Source organism: Lonchura striata, chromosome 5, assembly GCF_050655825.1.
Source record: "Lonchura striata isolate lonStrDom1 chromosome 5, ASM5065582v1, whole genome shotgun sequence".
Taxonomy (NCBI): Eukaryota; Metazoa; Chordata; class Aves; order Passeriformes; family Estrildidae; genus Lonchura; species Lonchura striata.
In genome coordinates, this window is record NC_140707.1 from 71297729 (window position 1) to 71319043 (window position 21315).

A 21315-nucleotide genomic window follows, 5' to 3' on the forward strand; every position below is an offset into this window, starting at 1 on the left:
GACTTCTTGTTCTTCCTGCAAGGTTGGTAACTCATTCCATGGCTCAAATCCAAAATCCCAGCTGTTTGCAGCTGCCTGCCAGGGTCTCAAATGCTTCTGACCAGGGCCTGGAACCTCCAAAAATGTCTGAGGGACATTTTGAGTTCCCACACATCCCTGCAGATTCGTGGAGGCTTAAAGGTCTTCTCAAGCAGGGGCTATTTCAGTCGGTATTTCAGTGGTACCTGGCTGTATGTGAGAATTTCCAGTGCTGGTCTCTCGCTGGGGAACATTTCCCTCAGTGCTCCCATGGAGGATGGGATGATGAGCATTGCTGCCATGCTTTCCTGGAACAGAGTGTGCCACCAGGGCTGGATAATGCACTTAACATCTCTTATGATTCACTGTGCATGACAGTCATGGCAGCTTTGAGCCAGAAATACATCCAGTGCATTGGGATTGGCAATAATAAACGTTTGGGAAGGGAAAGGATGAACGCCAGAGAGCAGGTGAATTTTTAACCCTGCTGAAATCAGTGGAAAGTCTCACACCAGGGCCAGCAAAGCCAGGATTTCACACGTGATCGTGCTGACAGTGACCTCAAAGTCACTTTTAGTGCCAAGTGTTCCCAGGGTCCTGCAGCTCCAGCACCACTTTGGGGTGTTACTATGAGACAAACCATTCGTGTGTAACCTCCCAGGCCTTGTGACTCTGGCCCTGAGGGCATTAAAATGTCATTTTTCCTCATCTGACCCCGCTCTCAGGATCCTCAGCTGTGAACTCTGGCACAGCCCCACACCCCCACAAAACCCTCCTCACCCTGTCCCTGTGTATTCCAGCCCTGTTCCAAGGGAATGAGGGAGGGATTTTCGTTTGTTCCTTTTTTAATCTCTGTGTGCAGGAGCTTTTCTCAACTTGTAACCATGTCTTGTTCTTGGCTTCTCAGGCACTCATCAGACAGAGGGTTTTGTGCAGAATAAAAGGGGTTTTATTTTCCCTTGTGGTGCTTCCAGTGCTTGCTTTGTGTGTTGTTCCTTTCAGATGCCCGACAAGCAACGTGTGTGGGAGACACAGAGACCTCTTGCTCTTGACTTCAGCACCTACAGAAAGGAGCCAGCTTCCCATTTTCCCAAAGTTCTGGGGTGCTTTGTCTCCTGGCTTAGTGGTTGACACTGTGAAAATACAGAGACTTTGACTCCAGCCTTAATTCCTTCAAGTCCACAGGCAACACTGACTGGAACGTTACACAACACCTCTCCCTTTGTCCCTAAAAAGTATCTGTGTCACCTTCATTTATTGTTCTTGGGCCTACAAAACTTAATTTGGGCCCCCTTTGTGCCCAAACTCTCAGTATCTCCTCTGGAAATAAAAGTAGCAGAAAGAAAAACAAAATGCAAAGAAATAAATTTACTCTCAGATTATATTTTAAGGGCTTTGGCTAAATGAAAGACCTGAAGAAAGTGAAGCTTTGAGGAATTTCTGCATCGTGTTTCAACTCATTGCAAACACCAGAACCATATTTTCTTCATTCTTTTCATCCACCTATTCACCATCTCTAGCAAGGAAAATGAATCAGTGGTAACAACCATGGGACACCTCAGTGCTCTATGAGAAGTGGAGAAAAAAACTGGGTTTGAAGGGTTTGAAGGGCTTTAAGTACCTGAAGAAGGGGACCAGAGATGGACCAGGTTCCTCTCAGTGGTGCTGAACAACAGGACAAGAGGCAATGGCTAGAGAATGGAACACATAAAATTCCATCTGAATATGAGGAAGAATTTTATTGTGCAGTGACCCAGCACTGAACACTGCCCAGAAAGGCTTTGGAGTTTCCCTCACTGGAGATATCCAAGAGCCACCTGGACACAATCCTGACTAAGAGGCTTTGGGGGGCCCTGTTTGAGCAGGGGGCTCAGGCCAGCTGATTTCCAGTGGTCCCTTCCAACCTGAACCAGTCTGGGATTCTGTGACCCCAAATCTGGATTGCAATCCCATTTATGGGAGAAGTATTTTAACCCCTGTGAGCCTACCTTGCAACCAACTTTTCGGCAGCAATCCTCAGAAAAATGCTCAAGGAGTCTTGGCTAGAAGATGGAGTGCAGCTCCACATTTGAAGTTTCATACCTTTCACATCTTTGTCCCCTTCTTTCCAGGAGGACAATACAAGGTCATTTTGTTAGAAAAAGAAGGAGCAATAATTCATATCCCACATCTCTCTGACAATATTATTTTCCAGGCTCACGGTCAGAAACTTTTCCTTAATCCCACCAACTGTGTCACGTTGGCCAGGTTACCTTACTCCAACGACAAAATCCACAACTCTGGAGATGCAGGATGAGGTGAGGAGGAGCCTGGAGTGGTGGCTGAGCCCACAGCAGCAGCACATCCCCAGCTCAGCTTTTCCTTTGCCAGGAACCTCCCTGTGCCTGGCTTTCCATGAGCCTCACCTGCACAAAGGTGAACTCTGAACACCAGGATTTTGCCAGATCAAAGCCTGAAAGGGTGATTATTTCTGTCAGGGATCGTTGCTTTCTTCCTTTGTTTGCCCTGGAACAATGGAGGGGGGAAAAGAAGGAAGAAAAAACCTGCACAATTTAACAAAGTTGCATTGAGAGAGACAGGATTTGATGTCCCAGGAATGACCCTCCCCATGCCTCCTAATTCTTGTCTTTTGGAGCAAGGGGGATATTCTGCTGCTGCTTGGAGCAGGAGTAAGGGAATGTGGATCTGTGGCTCTGGAAGAACATTTCAGATCCAGCAAAAGGCACTTTAACCTTGGTATAAGAACAGTGCCAAGAGTGCTGGTGGAAAAAAAAAAAATGTAAACAGACAGACAAGCCTCATATGTCTGGCAGCAGAGGAAACACTCAAAACACTCACAAAGGGGATTTTTAAACCAGTTGACCAAGATCTTTTCTAAACCAGTCACTGAGTTAATATTCCCTGTGCAGAAATTAACACATTGTACACAAAGATTTTTTGGAACTCTGCTTAATTTGATGAACACTATTTTAGCAGAGTCCAGTTACCATACTGCCTGTGTATCCAAATATATTTGGATAGCTGTGTGAAACAAAACAAAACAGAAAAAAAAAAAAAAACCAACAAAAAAAAAAAACAGAAGTGTTTGATAAATATTTTCTGCCTGTATTTGGGACAAAGTTGAATGCCATTTCCATGTTATATAATGATGATGAAATGCTTCCTACCCAAGCAACTTTAAAAAAAACATCAAAAGCACAACTAACATTTTGAAGCCGGCGAGCCTAGAGGACATGTGTGTCATCATTTGCAGAGCTGGCTCTTCAGATGGCTGTTCTCACACCAGGTGGGAATGTGAGAGTTCATGAACAGCCCAGGAGAGCATTTCCAAGAAGAAAAACAGCACTTAGTCAATATTTGAAGAGCGTGACTCAGGCGAGTGCACAAAGTTTCAGGCTGGCTCGTCCAGCATCGCTCCTGGTGTGATGGAGTGGTTTGTACCAGCTGAGAAGGAGCTGGAGCGTGGGGATGTACTGGGACAGCAATCAGCAGTTGTCATGGCAAATGGTTCCTGTCACAGAACAAACTTCATCTTGTTCTTTAATAAAATCACAAGCACAGTTGTTATCAGGAGTGGTGTTGACTCAGTCTATGATTTGAGGGTAAAAAAAAAATAGACAAAATCAATGTGAATGCATAACAAATGGTTTAAAAATAGCTAATGGAAAGATCTTAAAGTGGCTTGGAAATAAAGGATTCATCAATGAATAAAGGCTGTTTCTAATGGACTCTTGCAAGCACTTTCACTTGTTCCATTCATTGTACTTTATGTAGGAACTGCAGGAAAATAAAAGATGTTCACATCATGAGAGAGTTTCCAAGCTGTATATAGTTTCACTATTTAAAACTGAACTGATCAGAGCAGTTTATTTGTAAACTAAGTGCTGAAAATTATGAGGAAAATTAGAAGAATGTGGTAAAATGAGTCATGGAATCATTAAGTTTGGAAAAGCCAATCCTCTGGATCATAGAGTCCAATAATTCCCCCAACACTGCCAAGGACATCACCCCTGTCCCCAAGTGCCACATCCACATGGATTTTAAATCCCTCCAGGGAGGAGTCCATTTCTTGTACAAACTTTTCTTTAAAAGTAACATTAAAAAATCAGAGGATATTCAGAGATATTTTGCAATGCATCACTCTTTCAGTTACACACATTCTCCCCACTTTTCCTCTTGGACAAAGGAAGATCCTTAGGAGCTTCTCATGGACCTCCTCACCTCTTTCCCAGGAAATTCCCAATGGTATTAACTCTGCAGAGAGAAAACACAGAGATTTTATATATATATATATATATATATATATATATATATATATATATAAAACTATGGAAGTCTTCTGTGAAGGTCTCAATTATTCCAGGATCCACCACTCTTTATCACAGGGTAGAATATCCTGAGTTGGAAGGGACCTCTATGGAAATTCACACTGCTCAACAAATGACTTTTCAAAATGAAGGCAACTTGGCTTTAAGACTTCCACATTTATTCCGCTCAAAGGAAAATTTCCTCTTCTGATGGTAAATAAAATTTATACTTCTGGTCTTATTTCTTGTTTCATGTAACTCTGTGCTGATGAAACCCAAGTTCCATGTCATGCCAGAAAGTTTCAAGCTCCTCCACATCTGTGAGCTCAGAGCTGCCAGAAGTAAAAATGGGGAAATAGTTCTTTTTTGAGCTCAAATGAAGGAAGTCTGGGATTCCAACCCAGCCAAGACCTCCCAAAATCAAAGTGAAATCCATCAGAAATCCTTCAGGAGGGCCTCCAGGCTCTGGAGTTCCCTCAATTTTGCCTTTGAGAAACTGGTTTTGAAGCCTTGTGTCCCCATAGGTCTCCAAGGAAGAGCAGGAACATCACAACTCTCCATGCTGTGGTTCAGCTGGATGATCATGATGATGATGATGATGATGATGATGATGATGATGATGATGATGAAGAATACCTGGTGCTCAGTTAAGTCTAAGGTTCTGGATCCTGGAGAAGGCTCCAGGCAGAGCTCAGAGCCCCTTGCAGGGCCTGAAGGGGCTCCAGGAGAGCTGGAGAGGGACTGGGGACAAGGGATGAGGGACAGGACACAGGGAATGGCTCCCACTGCCAGAGGGCAGGGATGGGTGGGAGATTGGGAATTGGGAATTCCTGGCTGTGAGGGTGGTGAAGCCCTGGCACAGGGTGCCCAGAGCAGCTGTGGCTGCCCCTGGATCCCTGGAAGTGTCCAAGGCCAGGTTGGAAAGGGTTTGGAGCCACCTGGGATAGTGGAAGGTGTCCCTGCCCATGACAGGAGGTAGAAGAAAATTATCTTGAATTTCCCTCCCAACCCAAACTATTCCATGATCTGAAAGAATGTATAAGACAAGTAAAGAACATTTGGAGTGTCCCTTGTTCATTTGGAAAATCTTCCCTTGGTCTCAGACAAGGAGAAAAAGGAAGGAGAATTTGAGTAGGATGACATGAAGGGTGAAACACTTGTCAGAGGAGTAAAGATGTTGAAATCACACTGGCATGGATGGAAATGGGGATAAAAAGTGTGTCTGCATCTAAAAATCAATCTACAACCTAATGAAACATTCCTTTCTTTTTCCCCACTGTGGAGAAAAATCTGGGACAAGGCTTCAGGGTGAGGTTACCTCATGCAGCTCATTAGAAATGCAAAAGATAAGTTAAACAAACAGATCATGTCCTCGTTGCTAAAACAATGGGGCCAAACACCCTGGCACAGCCTCCTCCCCTGTCTTCTTGCTTGTTCTTTCTTTGTCTCCTCTCTTTTCCCTCTTTCTCCATTTGGAAAGGTAGAAGAGGCAGGCTCAGAGCTCCTTCAGTTGAATTCCTCACAATGTTCTCGGAGCTTTTAGGGTTGGAAAGCGCTGCTGATGCAGCCAAGGATCCGTGTGCAGTGTTTCAGCAGGATTTTAATGACTCAGGGAAACAGCACGCCAGCAGTGAACATTTTTAAAAGCTTCACCTCCCCTTGCCAGCCTGAACTCAAGGTGGCCTCTCGCTGGGTTTTAACACACTCCATTAACAGGATTCCCCAGCAGAAGGAGAACGTAGGAGGTGGAGCAGAAGAATATTTTTGGACATCCAGCACCATGCAATGCACACAAGTCCCCGTGTCGCTGCAGGCTGGAGGATGGAGACGAGCAGGATGGGTGGGAGAAGGGGGATTTGGGGAACACACGCTCGGTACCGTGGGGGGTTTTCCCCCACAAGTGACAGTGGGGCTGTGAGAGGGGTTTTGCTGAAAATTCAGGAGAATCCCACACACAGACTTTGTGGGGTGAGGGCACAAGGTTCCATGGGCACAGAGCAGCAACCTGGCCTGGCTGTGAGGTGTGTGGGGACACGGCACACACAGGGGTGACACGGCACACACAGGGGTGACACGGCACACACAGGGGACACTGCACATACAGGGGTGACACTGCACATACAGGGGTGACACGGCACACACAGGGGACATGGCACACACAGGGGTGACACTGCACACACAGAGGGGACACTGCACACACAGAGGTGACACTGCACACACAGGGGACATGGCACACACACAGACACTGCACACATAGAGGTGACATGGCACACACAGGGGTGACACTGCACACACAGGGGTGACACGGCACACACAGGGGTGACACGGCACACACAGGGGACACTGCACACACACAGGGGACACGGCACACGCAGAGGGAGACACTGCACACACAGAGGGTGACACTGCACACACAGAGGGGACATGGCACACACAGGGGTGACAGAGCAGCAGCTATCAGCTCCCTGCCCACCCAGGTGTCCCCAGGACAGCAGTATCACTCTGCCCTCCTCCCTCCTGGGCATGTTGCAAAAAGTGGGGGGTGTCTCAGAAACAGGTGACCCCACCCCACTAAGCCAGGATGTGTTTTTGGGAGTCTCCCCTTCCCACACCAGCCCTCAGCCCATGGGAAAGGCTGCTGGGGGGGCCTGGCACCCTGAGGTGACACATGGCTGCCCCTCGCCAGCTGTGGGTGTGTGTTGGCAGGGGGAGTTGTCCCACGCAGGCGTAAATCCTGGGAACCTTCCCTCCTCTTTTGGGGCTGCCAGGTGTTTTAGCACACAGATAAGCATTTCAACACCTCCTCCTGCTGATTACCGGGTGTGGATTGGGGGTGGGAGCAACTTTCTCTCTCTCACAGACACAGACAAGCGCAGGTGAACCCCACCTTTTTCACTTTTGGGGGGCGTAAGGAGAATTTGGAGGAGTGGGGTTTCTCTCACACCAGGGTGACTGCAGGCTGTTGAGCCTGTGCTCCTGTGCAGGGTGACAGCAGGATGGGGGCTGGGGTGACAGGAACCCCACCAGGCAGCAGGAGGAGTTTCAGGGGTATCAGGAACCCCATAAGGCAGCAGGATGAGTTTTGGGGGTGTCAGGAACCCCATAAGGCAACAGGATGAGTTTTGGAGATATCAGGAACCCCATAAGGCAGCAGGATGTTTTGGGGGTATCAAGAACCCCACAGGGCAGCAGGGTGAGTTTTGGGGGTGTCAGGAACCCCACCACACAGCAGGATGAGTTTTGGGGGTGTCAGGAACCCCACAATGCAGCAGGATAAGTTTCAGGGGTGTCAGGAACCCCACCAGGCAGCAGGGTGAGTTTGGGGGTGTCTCACCCCGCTCCTCAGTCCCCCACGGAGCTGTAGGATGTGTTCCCACACACACACGGGCACACAAAGTGCTCTCAGAGCATCTGTCACCCTCACGGGGACAGCCTGGGTTGGTCACGTCACCGAGGGTTGTGTTGGGAGCACGGAGAGTGTGGCTGTGTTGTAGGGCACCCTCTGGGGCACAGGGGGTGTGCCAGGCCACAGGTGTCACACAGGGACAGGGACACAGGCTGTGTCACAGGGTGTCACACACACACCTGGGGCTGTCACACACACACAGGGACACAGGCTGTGTCACAGGGTGTCACACACACACCTGGGGCTGTCACACACCCACAGGGACACAGGCTGTGTCACAGGGTGTCACACACACAGAGACAGGGACACAGGCTGTGTCACAGGGTGTCACACACACACCTGGGGCTGTCACACACCCACAGGGACACAGGCTGTGTCACAGGGTGTCACACACACAGAGACAGGGACACAGGCTGTGTCACAGGGTGTCACACACACACCTGGGGCTGTCACACACACACAGTGACAGGGACACAGGCTGTGTCACAGGGTGTCACACACACACCTGGGGCTGTCACACACACAGGGACAGGAACACAGGCTGTCTGAAGGTGTCACACAGTTTTACGCTCTCTAAGCACATCACAGTGTCACACGCTATGTCACACACTCTCAGTATCACTCACATTGTCCCACACTCTCAGCGTCATCTGCTGTCCTTGTCACACACTCTGTGCCACATGCGCTCAGTGTCCCACAATCATTGTCACTCTTGGTGTCCCTGCCATGTGTCTATGTCACACACTCAGTGTCACTCTGTCACACACTCTCAGTGTCACAATGTCCCACACTCTGTCACCCGCTGTCCATGTCACACGCTCAGTGTCCCACGCTCCATCCCGTGCTCTCAGTGTCCCCCGCTCTGTGCCACTCTCGCTGTCACCTGCTGTCAGTGTCACACACAGCGTCCCACACTCTCTGTGTCACCTGCTGTCCATGTCACACACTCAGTGTCATATGCTCTCAGCGCCACTCACATTGTCCCACACTATCAGTGTCACCCATTGTCCATGTCACACGCTCAGTGTCACACACTCCATCCCACATTCTCAGTGTCCCACACTCTCGGTGTCACCCGCTGTCCGTGTCACACACTCAGTGTCCCACACTCTCAGTGTCACCCGCTGTCCGTGTCCCACACTCCATCCCACGCTCTCAGTGTCCCCCACTCTGTGCCACTCTTGGTGTCACCCGCTGTCCGTGTCACACACTCAGTGTCACACACTCTCAGTGTCCCACACTCAGTGTCACCCGCTGTCCGTGTCACATGCTCCATCCCACACTCCATCCCATGCTCTCAGTGTCCTTGCTCTGTGCCACTCTCGCTGTCCCCGGCTGTCCGTGTCCCTGCTGTCCGTGTCATACACTCAGTGTCCCACGCTCCATCCCACACTCTCAGTGTCTCCCGCTCCGTCCCACACTCCCGCTGTCCCCTGCTGTCCGTGTCCCCACTGCCCGTGTCCCCGTTGTCCTGTCCCCGCTGTCCCCTCTGTCCTGTCCCCACTGTCCTGTTCCCGCTGTCCCTGTCCCTGATGTCCCTGTCCCCGCTGTTCCCGCTGTCCCTGTCCCCGCTGTCCCCGCTGTCCTGTCCCCTCTGTCCTGTCCCCGCTGTCCCTGTCCCCGGTGTCCTGTCCCCTCTGTCCTGTCCCCGCTGTCCCCGTTGTCCCGTCCCCGCTGTTCCCGCTGTCCCTGTCCCTGATGTCCTCGCTGTCCGTGTCCCCGCTGTCCTGTCCCCGGTGTCCTGTCCCCGCTGTCCCTGTCCCCGGTGTCCTGTCCCCTCTGTCCTGTCCCTGCTGTCCCTGTCCCCGCTGTCCCTGTCCCCGCTGTCCTGTCCCCGCTGTCCGTGTCCCCGGTGTCCTGTCCCCTCTGTCCTGTCCCCGCTGTCCCCGCTGTCCCTGTCCCCTCTGTCCTGTCCCCGCTGTCCCCGGTGTCCTGTCCCCTCTGTCCTGTCCCCGCTGTCCGTGTCCCCGCTGTCCTGTCCCCGGTGTCCTGTCCCCTCTGTCCTGTCCCCGCTGTCCGTGTCCCCGCGCCGTTCCGCGCCCGCCCCGCTCCGCCCCCGCCCGCGTCGCGCCGCGCGTGACGAGCGGCGCCGCCCCGCCCGCTCGGAGCCGGCGGCGGCTGCGGCGGCGCGGCCGGGCCGGGGCGGAGCGGGGCGGGCGCGGGGGCGGGCGGGGCGAGGCCGGGCGGCCCCGCCGGGCAGGGCGCGCTGCGGCATGGATTACCCCGAGCCCGGCTCGCCGCAGGGCGCTCGGCACCTGCCCGGCCAAGCCGGCGCCTACGGCAGCGGCGGCGGCTACGAGCGGCCGAGCCGCGGCGAGGAGGAGGAAGCGGCGGAGCCGGAGGAAGAGGAGGAGGAGGCGGCTGCCCGCGCCCGCCCGCCCCGCCGGCCGCAGCCGCTCCGCGCCGCGCTCTCCACCTCCTCCTCCGAGGGCGACCCCGAGCCGGCGGCGCCGCCGCGGCAGCGCAGCCTCAGCGACGAGGCCGCCGCCGGAGACTTGGACTCGGCCGAGTCCGGCGCGTCGCTGCGGTACTCGACGGGCACGGGCGGCGAGGGCAGCAGCGACAGCGGCGGCAGCGGCTTCTCGCTGGCGGCCACCGCGCTGCCCGAGAGGCGGCGGCCGGGCGGCGGCCGGCCCCGCTATGAGGTGGTGCGGGAGCTGGGCGCCGAGGAGGTGCGCTGGTTCTACCGCGAGGACCGCAAGACCTGGAAGCCCTTCATCGGCTACGACTCGCTGCGCATCGAGCTGGCCTTCCGCGCCCTGGGCGGCGGCGGCGGCGGCGCGGGGGAGCCGGCGGCCGTGGAGCCGGTGTGCGTGCGGAGCGGGCTCTACGAGGTGGATGTGGCCAGCGCCGAGAGCTACCCCGTCTATTGGAACCGTGAGTGCCGCCGTGCCGGCGCGGGGAGGGTGGCCGCGGTGCCCCGTGGTCCCCACGAGGGATGCTGGGCATCCCCCGTGCGCGCGGAGCCTGCGCTGGGTGACCCCGCCGCGGGGACACCGCTGGGACACCCGGTGGCTTTGGTGCCCCGGCCGAGCTCGCTGCCGGTGTGCTCATGTATAGGACAAATTATCCAGGGAGAGAGGACCCGCGGTGCCCATCTCCAGCACGCACCTGGGCGAGGAGGGAGTGGGCATTCCCCTTCCAAGGCTCGGGGATGCGGCGCTGGGCATCGCACCCTGCCAGGGACACTTGTAGGGGAAAAGACTTGGGCATCGCTGGGAGAAGGGACTCTGGGCAATCCCCCTTCCCATAGGGAGGATGAGTGGTACTCCCGTCTCAGGGTGTACTGAGCACATCAGCCAACTCCAGCAGCACAGGAATTGAGCATCTTTTCCCTTCTCACCTTCCCGTGCACACAAATATGAAGGACACGATCAGGGGCATGCACACCTGGCACCAGAAACTTGGAAAAGAGAGGTCTGGGCATCTGCTCGTTTCTTGGCGTGTGTGGAAGAAAGCGGGAGGGAAGCTGGCAGAGAACCTTCTTATGCTCTGCTTTTCCTAAGCTGAGGGTGAGTGAGGGTGGGTGTTTGCCTTCTGCACTCTCCCAATTCCCTTCCTGCACACCTTTCCTTCAGAAGGAGCAGAGTAGAAACATCAGTTGTTCACTCCCTCCTCCCCACAGACATGTCTTTGATCCTCATCTTCAGTGAGGAATGATGGAAGCAAGGGTTGTCCCTGGCTTCCCCTTTGTGACCCGTGTCCTCTCCACTGGGGAAATGATGATGTTGTGCTTTCTATTTCATTTCTCATCACCTGCCCACTGGGAGTAGGCATGAAGTGGCATTTCTCCTCCTTTCTCTTGGAGGAATTGCAACAGGCATCTCATACATGCATAGCCCTTAATTCCTACCCTTCCAATAGAAGGAAATTTGTTTCACCCCCTCAAGTCCAAAATGAGGTGGGAATACACCCCCTGTGCCACCCTTCCCCTTGGATTTGTGTGTCCTTTGCTGGGGGACAGGAGACCTTGTGGAGCAGAGGTGAAAGAGGGCCAAAGTCCCCATCTCCCTGCACTTTTTCCCTGCTGGGAAGGGCTCAGGGGTCGTGCTGGACAAGTGAACCCCCATTTTCTTGATGGTGACAAGCTGTGCTCACCTGCTGTTCCTGAGGACTCACTTTCCAACTGCATTCCCTCAAGGACAAGGGAGATGCCGTGGAGTAGAGTGAGCTGCAGAGGAGCTGAGCATGTCCTGGCATGGACTTGGCAGAGGGGCAGGCAGGTTTCTCTCATCTTGAGACTCAGGGGAACAGCAGAGCTGTTTCAGAGATGCAAACCAGGGCTTTCTGTTCTTTTCCCTCTTTATTTGTCAGCCTCTTTACAGGAGGGAGGTCCATAAATGACAATACTGTGTGGCACAGTTCACTTGTGTGACAATTTGTCTTTCAAACCATCACCCCAGCAGACAGACACTGAGCCCCGGGAGGGAGCAGAAGTCTCAGCCCACACAAGTTCTGAGCTAGAGGAGCCTGGGCACAGCTTCTGGAGCAGAAACTGGAGCTGCTTCTCCCTGTCACCACGCTGAAGCCCCTTGCTGTTGGCACTGGGTGCAGCTGCCACACGGTTCTTGGGAAGAGAAGGTGCAGGACACCCAGGGGAGGAGGAAACTGCTGCCATCCCTGTGACTGTGCCTGGGGAGAGAGGGGAAGGAGCGAGCAGAGCTGTCAGGTGAGGCAGGATTGCTCCTGGTAATGGGAGCAGGAGGCTGCACTCGTCAGCAGCTTAAAGGTTTAATTTCTTGACACCGTGCCTTGTCCATTTTGGAAGCTGATTCAGGCTCATTAAGCTCGAGGAGCAGATGTTTCAGAGGGCAGCACAGGCTGTGCAGAGACGATTTCTGGTGCTGGGAAGGAGAGATTCCCAGAGGTTAGCACCAGAGGCAGGGGAGGAATAAACTCCTGGGCCTGAGCAGACTAATGACAGGGATGATTTCTAGCCCTCAGAAAGCTGATTAAGGGGAGTGCTCAAGTCTTTTCTTATTAGCAGGCCCAGTCCTTTGCAAGGCTGAGATCAACTTTTGGTCTTTCAAGGGGCTTCTGGTGCCTTCTGGTTTAACTTCCTCACTGCACATTTCCTTCCCTCTGTTCCCTACGAGTGCCTTTCTCCCATTCTTCCTGACTGCTGCGTCCAGATCCGAGCAAACAGCAAGGCCAGATCCCAGGATTCAGTCTTATCTGTGCCTTTAAAGGCCTTGGTGGAGCCATAATTCCCATATTATTCCATATATTTGGCAGCATGTCCAGTAATTCTGGATCCGAAGGGTGGCTGCTGCCCTGACATGGACGTGTCAAGCCAGCTGTGAGCGAGGCAGGAGAATCCTCCTCTCTGACCACACAGGCATGAGGTATGATGAGTACAACTGCCTTAAAATGTGCTGAGGTGCCTGCTGAAGAGTACAGAAACTACTGGCTGGTTTTGCTGATTCATGGTTCAGCTCAGAGCAAAGGTCAGAAGCTTTTCTCTTTGTTATTTTGCCCTTTTTCCTGCGTGTGCTGGGCTCCAGGGGAGGCTGCTCTCACACAGCCACCACGCTGAGCAGTTGGTTCCTCAGCTGGCAATTCCTGGGGCATCACAATGCCAGGGGAATGTTGGTTATAGCTTGGCATGTGCAGGAATATTTTATTTTTGTTTTATTTTAAGCTGACTGCAGGATTCATCGGTAACATCAGGAATATCAGCCTGAGTTACAATTTGAGCAGATTAATTACTGAGAATTTCATCTTTACCTTGTGACCTCTGGGATTTATTTAATTAGTCCTGTAGAACCAGCAAAGATGGTTCAAGAGGATGAAAATTATTAATGTGGGCTTTCAGATAAGTCAGTAATTTGGAGCAGGGCTGTTTCTTGCTTTCTGTGGAGATGACAAGTGTGATATTTTATACAAGGGTCTTCTGTTTAAATCTGTCAGGTACTTGCTTTTTCCAGGCTTTTTTTTTTTCATGGGTACTTTGTAAAGATGCCTGTATTAATTTAAATTAAATTTAAATTATTCAACTTCCAGACAAAGGTTTGGTAAGGCTGGGTTTTTTTTTTTTTTGGTTGGTTGGTTTTGTAATGTATATTATTTTTCTGCCTAGCAGCTGCTGAAGTCTGTTAAGTAAAAAGCCTGGTTTTTTATTTAAAAACAAATTTGTTCACTAGAACAAATCCCTGAGTGAAGATGTATCGATATAAAAGATATTTTACTGTCTTTAAGCTGAAAATACCTGTGAATACGGAGTGGACCACTTGGTCTTAAGATCTTTCTCCTCAGGCTGAAATTGGGCTGCTTTAAAAAAACATGTTAGCTGCCTTCTTGATCAAGATGAAAATTAAGGGAATGAAATCAAGAGTTTATCATTGTTTGTGACTTTCATTTGGTTTAGTCTGCTTTTAGCAGTGTTTTTAGTCATTTTACAGCACATTTAGAATATTGGTTTTGGTGTGCTGGGCAGCCTTTGAAGTTGGTTGATAATTTCCTTTATATAAAGGACCTTTGGATTGAAGGCTGAAGTCCTGAATACTATTTTATGGCTTTTTTTTTATCTTCAGGTGTGTAATTCTTTTCCAAATAAAACACTGACAGTTTACTTTGTAAACATGAAATGTTGCTTTCACTACTCAAAGTCTTTCTGGGTTCTTTCCTTGTGCTGTTTTCACTGTATCTTCCTTTCAAAAACATCTTGTAGCTCAGTTTTTGGCCAATTCCTTCCTGACCAAAAAGCCTGGAATGGGCTTGAAGGTTCTTTCCAGACCACTCTGGGACTCTGTGACCAACACACCTAGGTGAAATAACTTTCAGATTTGCACTGTTCCGTGTATTAAATCACATTTGTTTCTGTGTGTGGTCAGGGCTTTTTTTGGTGGCCTCTCAGTAGTGAGAGCTTGGGAATTTTGGGATGCTTTCAGTAGGCCAGGGTTGAGGTGGCAGCACTTGGGATATGTCTCTGAGGGTAAGTTTCTTCTCTGAGCTCAGCTTTTATGTTTTATTTAAGCATATTTAATCAAAATTAATCTGTTGTCTTTCCCCTTTAAATGGGACCAAAATAATTCTCCAGCAGATGGTTCAGCTACAGCAGAGTAGCTGAGGATGGGCATGGCTTGGAGAGTTGTGCTTGGCCTTTGATGTGGTCCAGCACTTTTCCTGCTGGATTTGTCCACAAGGATGAAGGCAGAGATGTAGGGAATATTTGGATTACGAGTTGTGGGTCAGAGGGGTGTTTTCTGCTGCAGCTGTGGCAGCAGGAAATGTTTGTGGGATAAGAAGGATGAGGAGTTCTGCTCTGACTTCATTCAGGCTTGAACACAGTGTTGAGATCAAAGAAATAGGGTGGGATTTAATTTGGAGGTGACAGAGTTGAATTAAGGATGGGCGACAGGTGAATTTTTGTGTGTGTGATGCTCTTTTAGGAAAAACAACACTGAAAGCACCACCAACACCTTGTCCACAGCTCTTGGAGGAGCACAGGGATGTGTAAGAGCTGTGCCACTTAGTGAGCAGAAGGCCTAGATGGAAAAAAAAAAAAGAAAATCTGCAAAAGAGCAAGAAATGAAAATAAGAAGCAGGAGCAGTTGTCTCAGAGGATCTGTAAGGTTGCAAACAGTGAGGGTGAGGGAATGGTGTGGGTGTTGGCCAGAGAAAAAAAAAAGGTCACTGGTGTGACGTGATCTGTGTGAGTGGCTGGAGAGGAGGAACTGCACGGATAATAAATGTTTTAAATAGCAGGATTAGGGAGCATGAGGTTCAAGTGGGATCCCAGGCAGGGAAATTCACAGTAAAAGAAACTAAAAGTGTTGTCAAGAGAAGCTGGGGCTGCCCCTGGATCCCTGGAAGTGCCCAAGGCCAGGCTGGATGGGCTTGGAGCAGCCTGGGATGGTGGAAGGTGTCCCTGCCATGGCAGGGGGGGTTCTTCAAGGTCCCTCCCAAACAAAACCATTCTGGGTTTCTGTGGAAATCATACTGGTTTTAGGGGAAAACCCTACAGGGTTAGAAAAAAAAAAAAAAAGAAAATTTAAACATGGGGATGAAGGGGTAGGGAAGTCTGGAGCTTGCCTGGAGAAGATGGAAGAAGGAAGTGAATTGGAGAGGAGAGCACAGAAAAAGAATCCCTGTGGTGGGGAAGGGAGGAGTTGAAGCCATCCATGGGCACAATAACCTTTGCTGCCACCTTGTTCATTAGTGGCAGGTCTGAGGTGTGCACTGAGACAATCTTGTTCTTTATTTTGGAAGATACTGCAGGAACCTGTTGGTCTGTGCTGGTGGAGCTGGGGAGCACAGCAGGGTTTCCAGGAGAGCACTCCGAGTGGGATTTTGGGGCTTTTTGGGGATGGGCTGGGCACACACTCACTTTTGGGAGGTGCTCACGTGTTGGTCATGTGGCACAGGAATTGTTCTTTTGTGGTTTTTAAAAAATACAGGTCTCCCTGAGGGGGAAAAGAGCTGCTAAAGGACAAACTGAGTGGTTCCAGCAGCAAATGCCAGTGGTGGAAGTGCTTCAGAGCACTAGGATTGAAGTTTAGTGAAATGCTTTAATGGATAAGAATTCAATAAAAATACAATTCTAAGTTTAAAAGTGCGGCCCATTTTGACAGTCCAAGGGTTTTTTGTTTTTTTTGATAAGTTTTTCCTGCTTGACACGGCCTGTAAAGTGAGCTTTTAGGATTTTGGCTTGGGCCATCAGGATCAGGACGGTGGAAAGAGCAATTGTGGATATGGAAATTAAACTGTTACCTTAAATCAGGCAAATTCTTCCTGATTTAAGGATTAAAACTTATGTTCTGGAGCCAGGCTGGGAGAGCTGGGAATGCTCACCTGGAGAGGAGAAGCTCCAGGGAGAGCTCAGAGCCCCTTGGAGAGCTGGAGAGGAACTGGGGACAAGGGATGGAGGGACAGGACACAGGGAATGGCTCCCACTGCCAGAGGGCAGGGATGGATGGGAGATTGGGAATTGGGAATTCTTGGCTGGGCTGGAATTCCCAGAGAAGCTGTGGCTGCCCCTGGATCCCTGGAAATGTCCCAGGCCAGGTTGGACAGGGCTTGGAGCCACCTGGGATGGTGGAAGGTGTCCCTGCCATGGCAGGGGTGGAACAAAATGATCTTGAATTTCCCTCCCAACCCAAACCATTTTGTGATTCTGTGTTTTAGGATGATTTACAGCATTGGTGACTTGGAGCACATTCATCACTTTTTGTGGGGATCCCTTCTGTGTTTGACTGGAACCAGCCCCACGAGCAGCCTTTCATTCCTGATTGCTCCATTCATAGTGTCAATGGATTAAAAACAGTTCAGGGAAAAACACTTTCAGGCTGTTGCTGGAATACTTCAGGCAGTCTTACTAAATCAGAGGCAATTCTGATGTTTGCAGCAGAGGAAAAAAACATCTATTTCTGCCTCTGGGATTCAGCAGTGGAGCAAACACTGAGGCTCACAGGTTGAGCTGCTCTGGAAGGAAAATCCCACCTGTGCCAGTGGGATTGAAAACTCAAATATAACTTGCACCTGGAATTTATAAATTGCTTCAATGAAGCAACTGGGAGTTACTGGATGAACCAGCAAAATGATGATTTTTACTGCTCTGTGAGTGAAATCTCTCTGCAGCTCAGTCACAGGCTCTGTGTCCCTCTGAAGCTTTCTGAGGCTTCACCCTTGAGCTCCTCTGCAGGAATTTCCCTTTTGGAGGAGCAGGACAGGTCACACCTTAAACAAAGGGAGGTCACCAGGCTGGGATCAAACAAGTGGTTCCATTGATTTAAGAGTCAGTCACCTGCTGTGTTCCGAAATAAACTGAAGGAGAGCTAGAAAGGTGTGCAAAGTTAAGCTTTTTCTTTTTTTTTTTTAAGAAAAAAGTGTGTGTTATGTTAGGTAGCAAACATGAAATAATGCAATTTTAGTTTGGGGCTGTTTTAGTACAACATCACCATCCTCACAGACAAGAATTTCTTCCACATATCTAAACTAAAATTCCAGTTCTTTCAGTTTGAACTCATATCTCCTTGTCCTATCCCTAAAGTTCCTGAGAGAAATATACCCAGAACATCATTTTACTCTTGATAAAATAGGAATGGATAACAATTTTTTAAAAATTCTCTAACAGCACCCTTGATGTTATTCTGGAATGTATTTTTATACATTTATTTATTTGTATTTATATAGATAGGCACTGCCATAGGTTGTCCAGAGGGGTGTGGTTGCCCCATCCCTGGAAGTGTTTCAGGCCAGGTCCTTGGTAAATGTTTGAGCACTTCATTGTTTAACTAACTTTCAGGTTTAGATGTCACATTTGCAGCCTCAAAATTGCCTTCAGCTTGTGCAGATGTTATTCTCACATGCTGCAAATTGTTTGCCACTGTAGCAAGAAGGAATCAAATTTAAGGAAATGTTACAACACCAAAAAGCATGAATCTGAAATTACTGCACTGAAAAACATCTCGACCTGGTAGTGTTTTATAAGCTTGTGTTTCTTGCTTAACTTCTTGGCTTTGGGCTTGGAGAGCTGAGAATGGTCAATTTGAGCGAAGCACCAGCTTTAATTTCAATTTCTGAGCCTCTGAATATTCTATGAACCTTTTAGATCTCATTTGTGGGTAAATCATCATCAGTGTCTTGGGACTGGTGGCTGCAGAGTGCCAGGACTTGGCCAGCAGTGAGTTCTTATCTCTGTGTTATCTCAGTTTTTTCACAGTTTCCTGCTCCTGAATCAAGGCAGGTGAAAAAAGCTCCTCTGAGCTGTGCAAAAATTGCAATTTAAGGCTGTGCCCTGTCCTGTGGTGTGGTGGCAGGAAATGAATGATGGAATTGGTGTTTTAGAAAGGAAATTAAGGCAAATTCTGTGCAGTTAAGACTTTGTTGTGATGGGTTAACCAGTTTTTTATTCCAATTTCTATTAGATGTGATCACAGAGTTGTAAAGATCTGCATGAAGGAGGAGTAGCTGGGTTATACACATACACTACACACACATGCAGTAGTTTATATATTGCCTACAGTTTTTATTTTAACATAATTCTCGTTACTCAGAGGATTTTGGGGATTATCATAATGCAAATCACTCATGTTCTTATCACACCATTAATTACACCACTTGTATTCTTTTATTCTTCGGATTTTCAGGGAGAAAAAAAAGACCCATTTGTGCAAAAATAAATAAATCCTTTGTTGCAGAGTAAATCTCTTAAACTGATTTCCTCTAAAAGTGGTAAAATATGTGTGACTAATTAAAATTAAGTGGTTTTCATCTACTTTTAATCTCCACCATTCAGATTTATTTAGAAATTCTTTTATAAATAAACCATGGAAGAGTATAACCAGTCAAATATGTTGATATCTTTCAGTTTGAAGCACTGCCAGCTGCAGATTATGTGGTGCAAGACTTAAAGCAGTAAAGAAATCAAGGCAAATCCTTTCCTAGGGATTGAGATTGTAGGGGTAAGGATAAATAACACTTCATGTTACAGGTTTGGAATTCTGTATTCACAAAAAATAAATTAAATTACAACATTATGTCATTCCAGTGCCTTTAACTCTTCCATAAAACAAAAGTAACTGAAAGAATGTAGTTAAAGCTTTCTGAAATATCTGAGTATGCAAGACATGAATGAATTTGTTGAAGATGGATAAGTGAGTGCTAAAAAAAATTGCTGAAATTAGGTACTGAAATGGCAGTTCTGGTTCATCACTTTTTAATGCTCTTTACTGTCATAAGTTTGCATTAAGTCTTCTGGACTAAACCTGGGAGTTTTCCAGTGGCAGCTCCCGTGCAGGATTAAACAGAGGAACTGTGGTTGGGAACCTCTTTCCCACAGTCACAGATTTGACTGAAAAATCTCTTGTGTGAAATTATTTCCCCAACCCATCCAGAGTATTCCATGGAATTACCACTCATGCACTTCCCTGTCTTCCTTGACTGAAATCTCACTTGCTTTTGGAGCTGGTGGCCTGTAGAAATTTGGTTGTTGGTGGTTTTCTCAGCTTTTACAGGGATGGGGTAACTGAGAGGTGTTTTAAAATAATTTATTCCATTGTCAGTCTTGATGAATAGCGAGACACAAGAGATGTGAAGCTTAATGCTGCTTTATCAAAAGGTAATTTATTTCTTGGTTACAATACTTTATAAATGTTTTGCAGCCTATTAGCTTCTGCTACACAGTGTTGTTACTACTTCTAACACCAATCACCTGTATTTCTATCCCACGTGGTCCTACTACAATGCATCTTTCACAGCTCTAATTCTCTCAAATATCTGCTCTTCTTGCAAGGCTCTAGTTTGAAACGTGTTTCTAGTTCGATCTCTCAACAAGTTGTCAAAGAATTGGAGGTTGTCAGAGAGCCATGGGATGGTTTGGGTTGGAAAGGACCTTAAATCCCATCCAGTTCCACCCCTGCCATGGGCAGAGACACCTTCCACCATTCCAGATGGCTCCAAACCCTGTCCAGCCTGGTCTTGGGCATTTCCAGAGATCCAGGGGCAGCCACAGCTGCTCTGGGCACCTGTGCCAGGGGCTCACCATCCTAATTTCTCCCTAATATTCCCTCCTAATCTCTTCTCTTTTAGGTTAAAGCCATTCCCTGGGTCCTGTCCCTCCATCCCTTGTCCCCAGTCCCTCTCCAGCTCTCCTGGAGCCCCTCGAGGCACTGGAGGAGCTTCAAGGTCTCCCAGCTTGTGATGGGAAATAAAAGCAGTTTGTGGTTCAGGCTGGTTTGGCTGCTCTGAGGGTGTACAACTGTTTAAAGGAGAGAATAGAAAAAAGAAAAAAAAAAAAAGGCAATTTCTTGGTCCTCCCCAAAAATTCCACAGAGCTGGAAAACAGAACTTCCTCACTCTGTTTTTCAAACCTCCATAATTGTCTCTGGATCGGAAAATAATTTATATTTGCATATGAACACCCTTTCCAAAGCCAGATTTATTAATTTATTCCCAAACTCAACTCTTCTGTAGTGATTTTATGTGAAAATTTTCCTCATTTCAAACAGTTTTTCCTGGCTGAGCCTTTCTGGGAAGGGCTCGAGTTATGTTTGAGAGCTGCTATTGAGTGCTATGGGCTGCTTTTGCAAAGAACCACTCTGGGAAAGTTTCAGGCAAAAAGAGCCTGCAAATATTTATTTTAATACTTGACAATTAGAATTTTAGATATCTGTAGGTGGAAATTCTCATGTGAAAAACTTGAAGCCCTTTAAAACGGGAAAAGGGGTGTCTTATGTTCACTTAATTTGGAGTGCAAAATAGTATTCATATGATTATTTTTTTTTTAAAAACCATATCTCTGCCTGTGGATTCAGTGAATGGAGCCTCATCAGACTGCTTAGTCAAGAATTCAGGAATTGCTCACAGATTTTCCCAGTGAGGATTAACATCTGACCCAGCCCTGTCAGTGCTGCAGCCACAATGGGTGCTTTTATTTCCCCTCACATTTCATTTCTTCCTACAGACAGAGCTTTGTTTGGGAGGACAGCCTGGCTGGATCTGTGTGTACTGAAAAATGTGGATTTCTGACAGGTGTAAAATGTCTGGGAATACAGCAAAGGTTTAGGAAAGAGGCTGGTGTGGTTAACTTTCAGTTAATGAAAGCTGAATATTCATCTTTCACCCTCCATTGATGGGCTGGAG

The 21315-nt window shown here is 48.7% G+C and overlaps 1 protein-coding gene across 3 annotated transcripts in view; it reads left to right on the forward strand.

The window, feature by feature from the left end:
• The first annotated feature begins 9902 nt into the window (after window positions 1-9902).
• DDHD1 (DDHD domain containing 1) overlaps window positions 9903-21315 on the forward strand; it is a 64865-nt gene continuing 53452 nt past the window's right edge. For 2 of the 3 annotated variants that reach the window (XM_085581029.1, XM_077783885.2), the window contains exon 1: window positions 9903-10608. In XM_085581029.1, the coding sequence (XP_085437155.1) occupies window positions 9945-10608 (664 nt within the window). In that variant the 5' untranslated portion in view covers window positions 9903-9944. The remainder of the gene's footprint in view (window positions 10609-21315) is intronic. The other variant, XM_077783884.2, reaches the window with a different exon arrangement.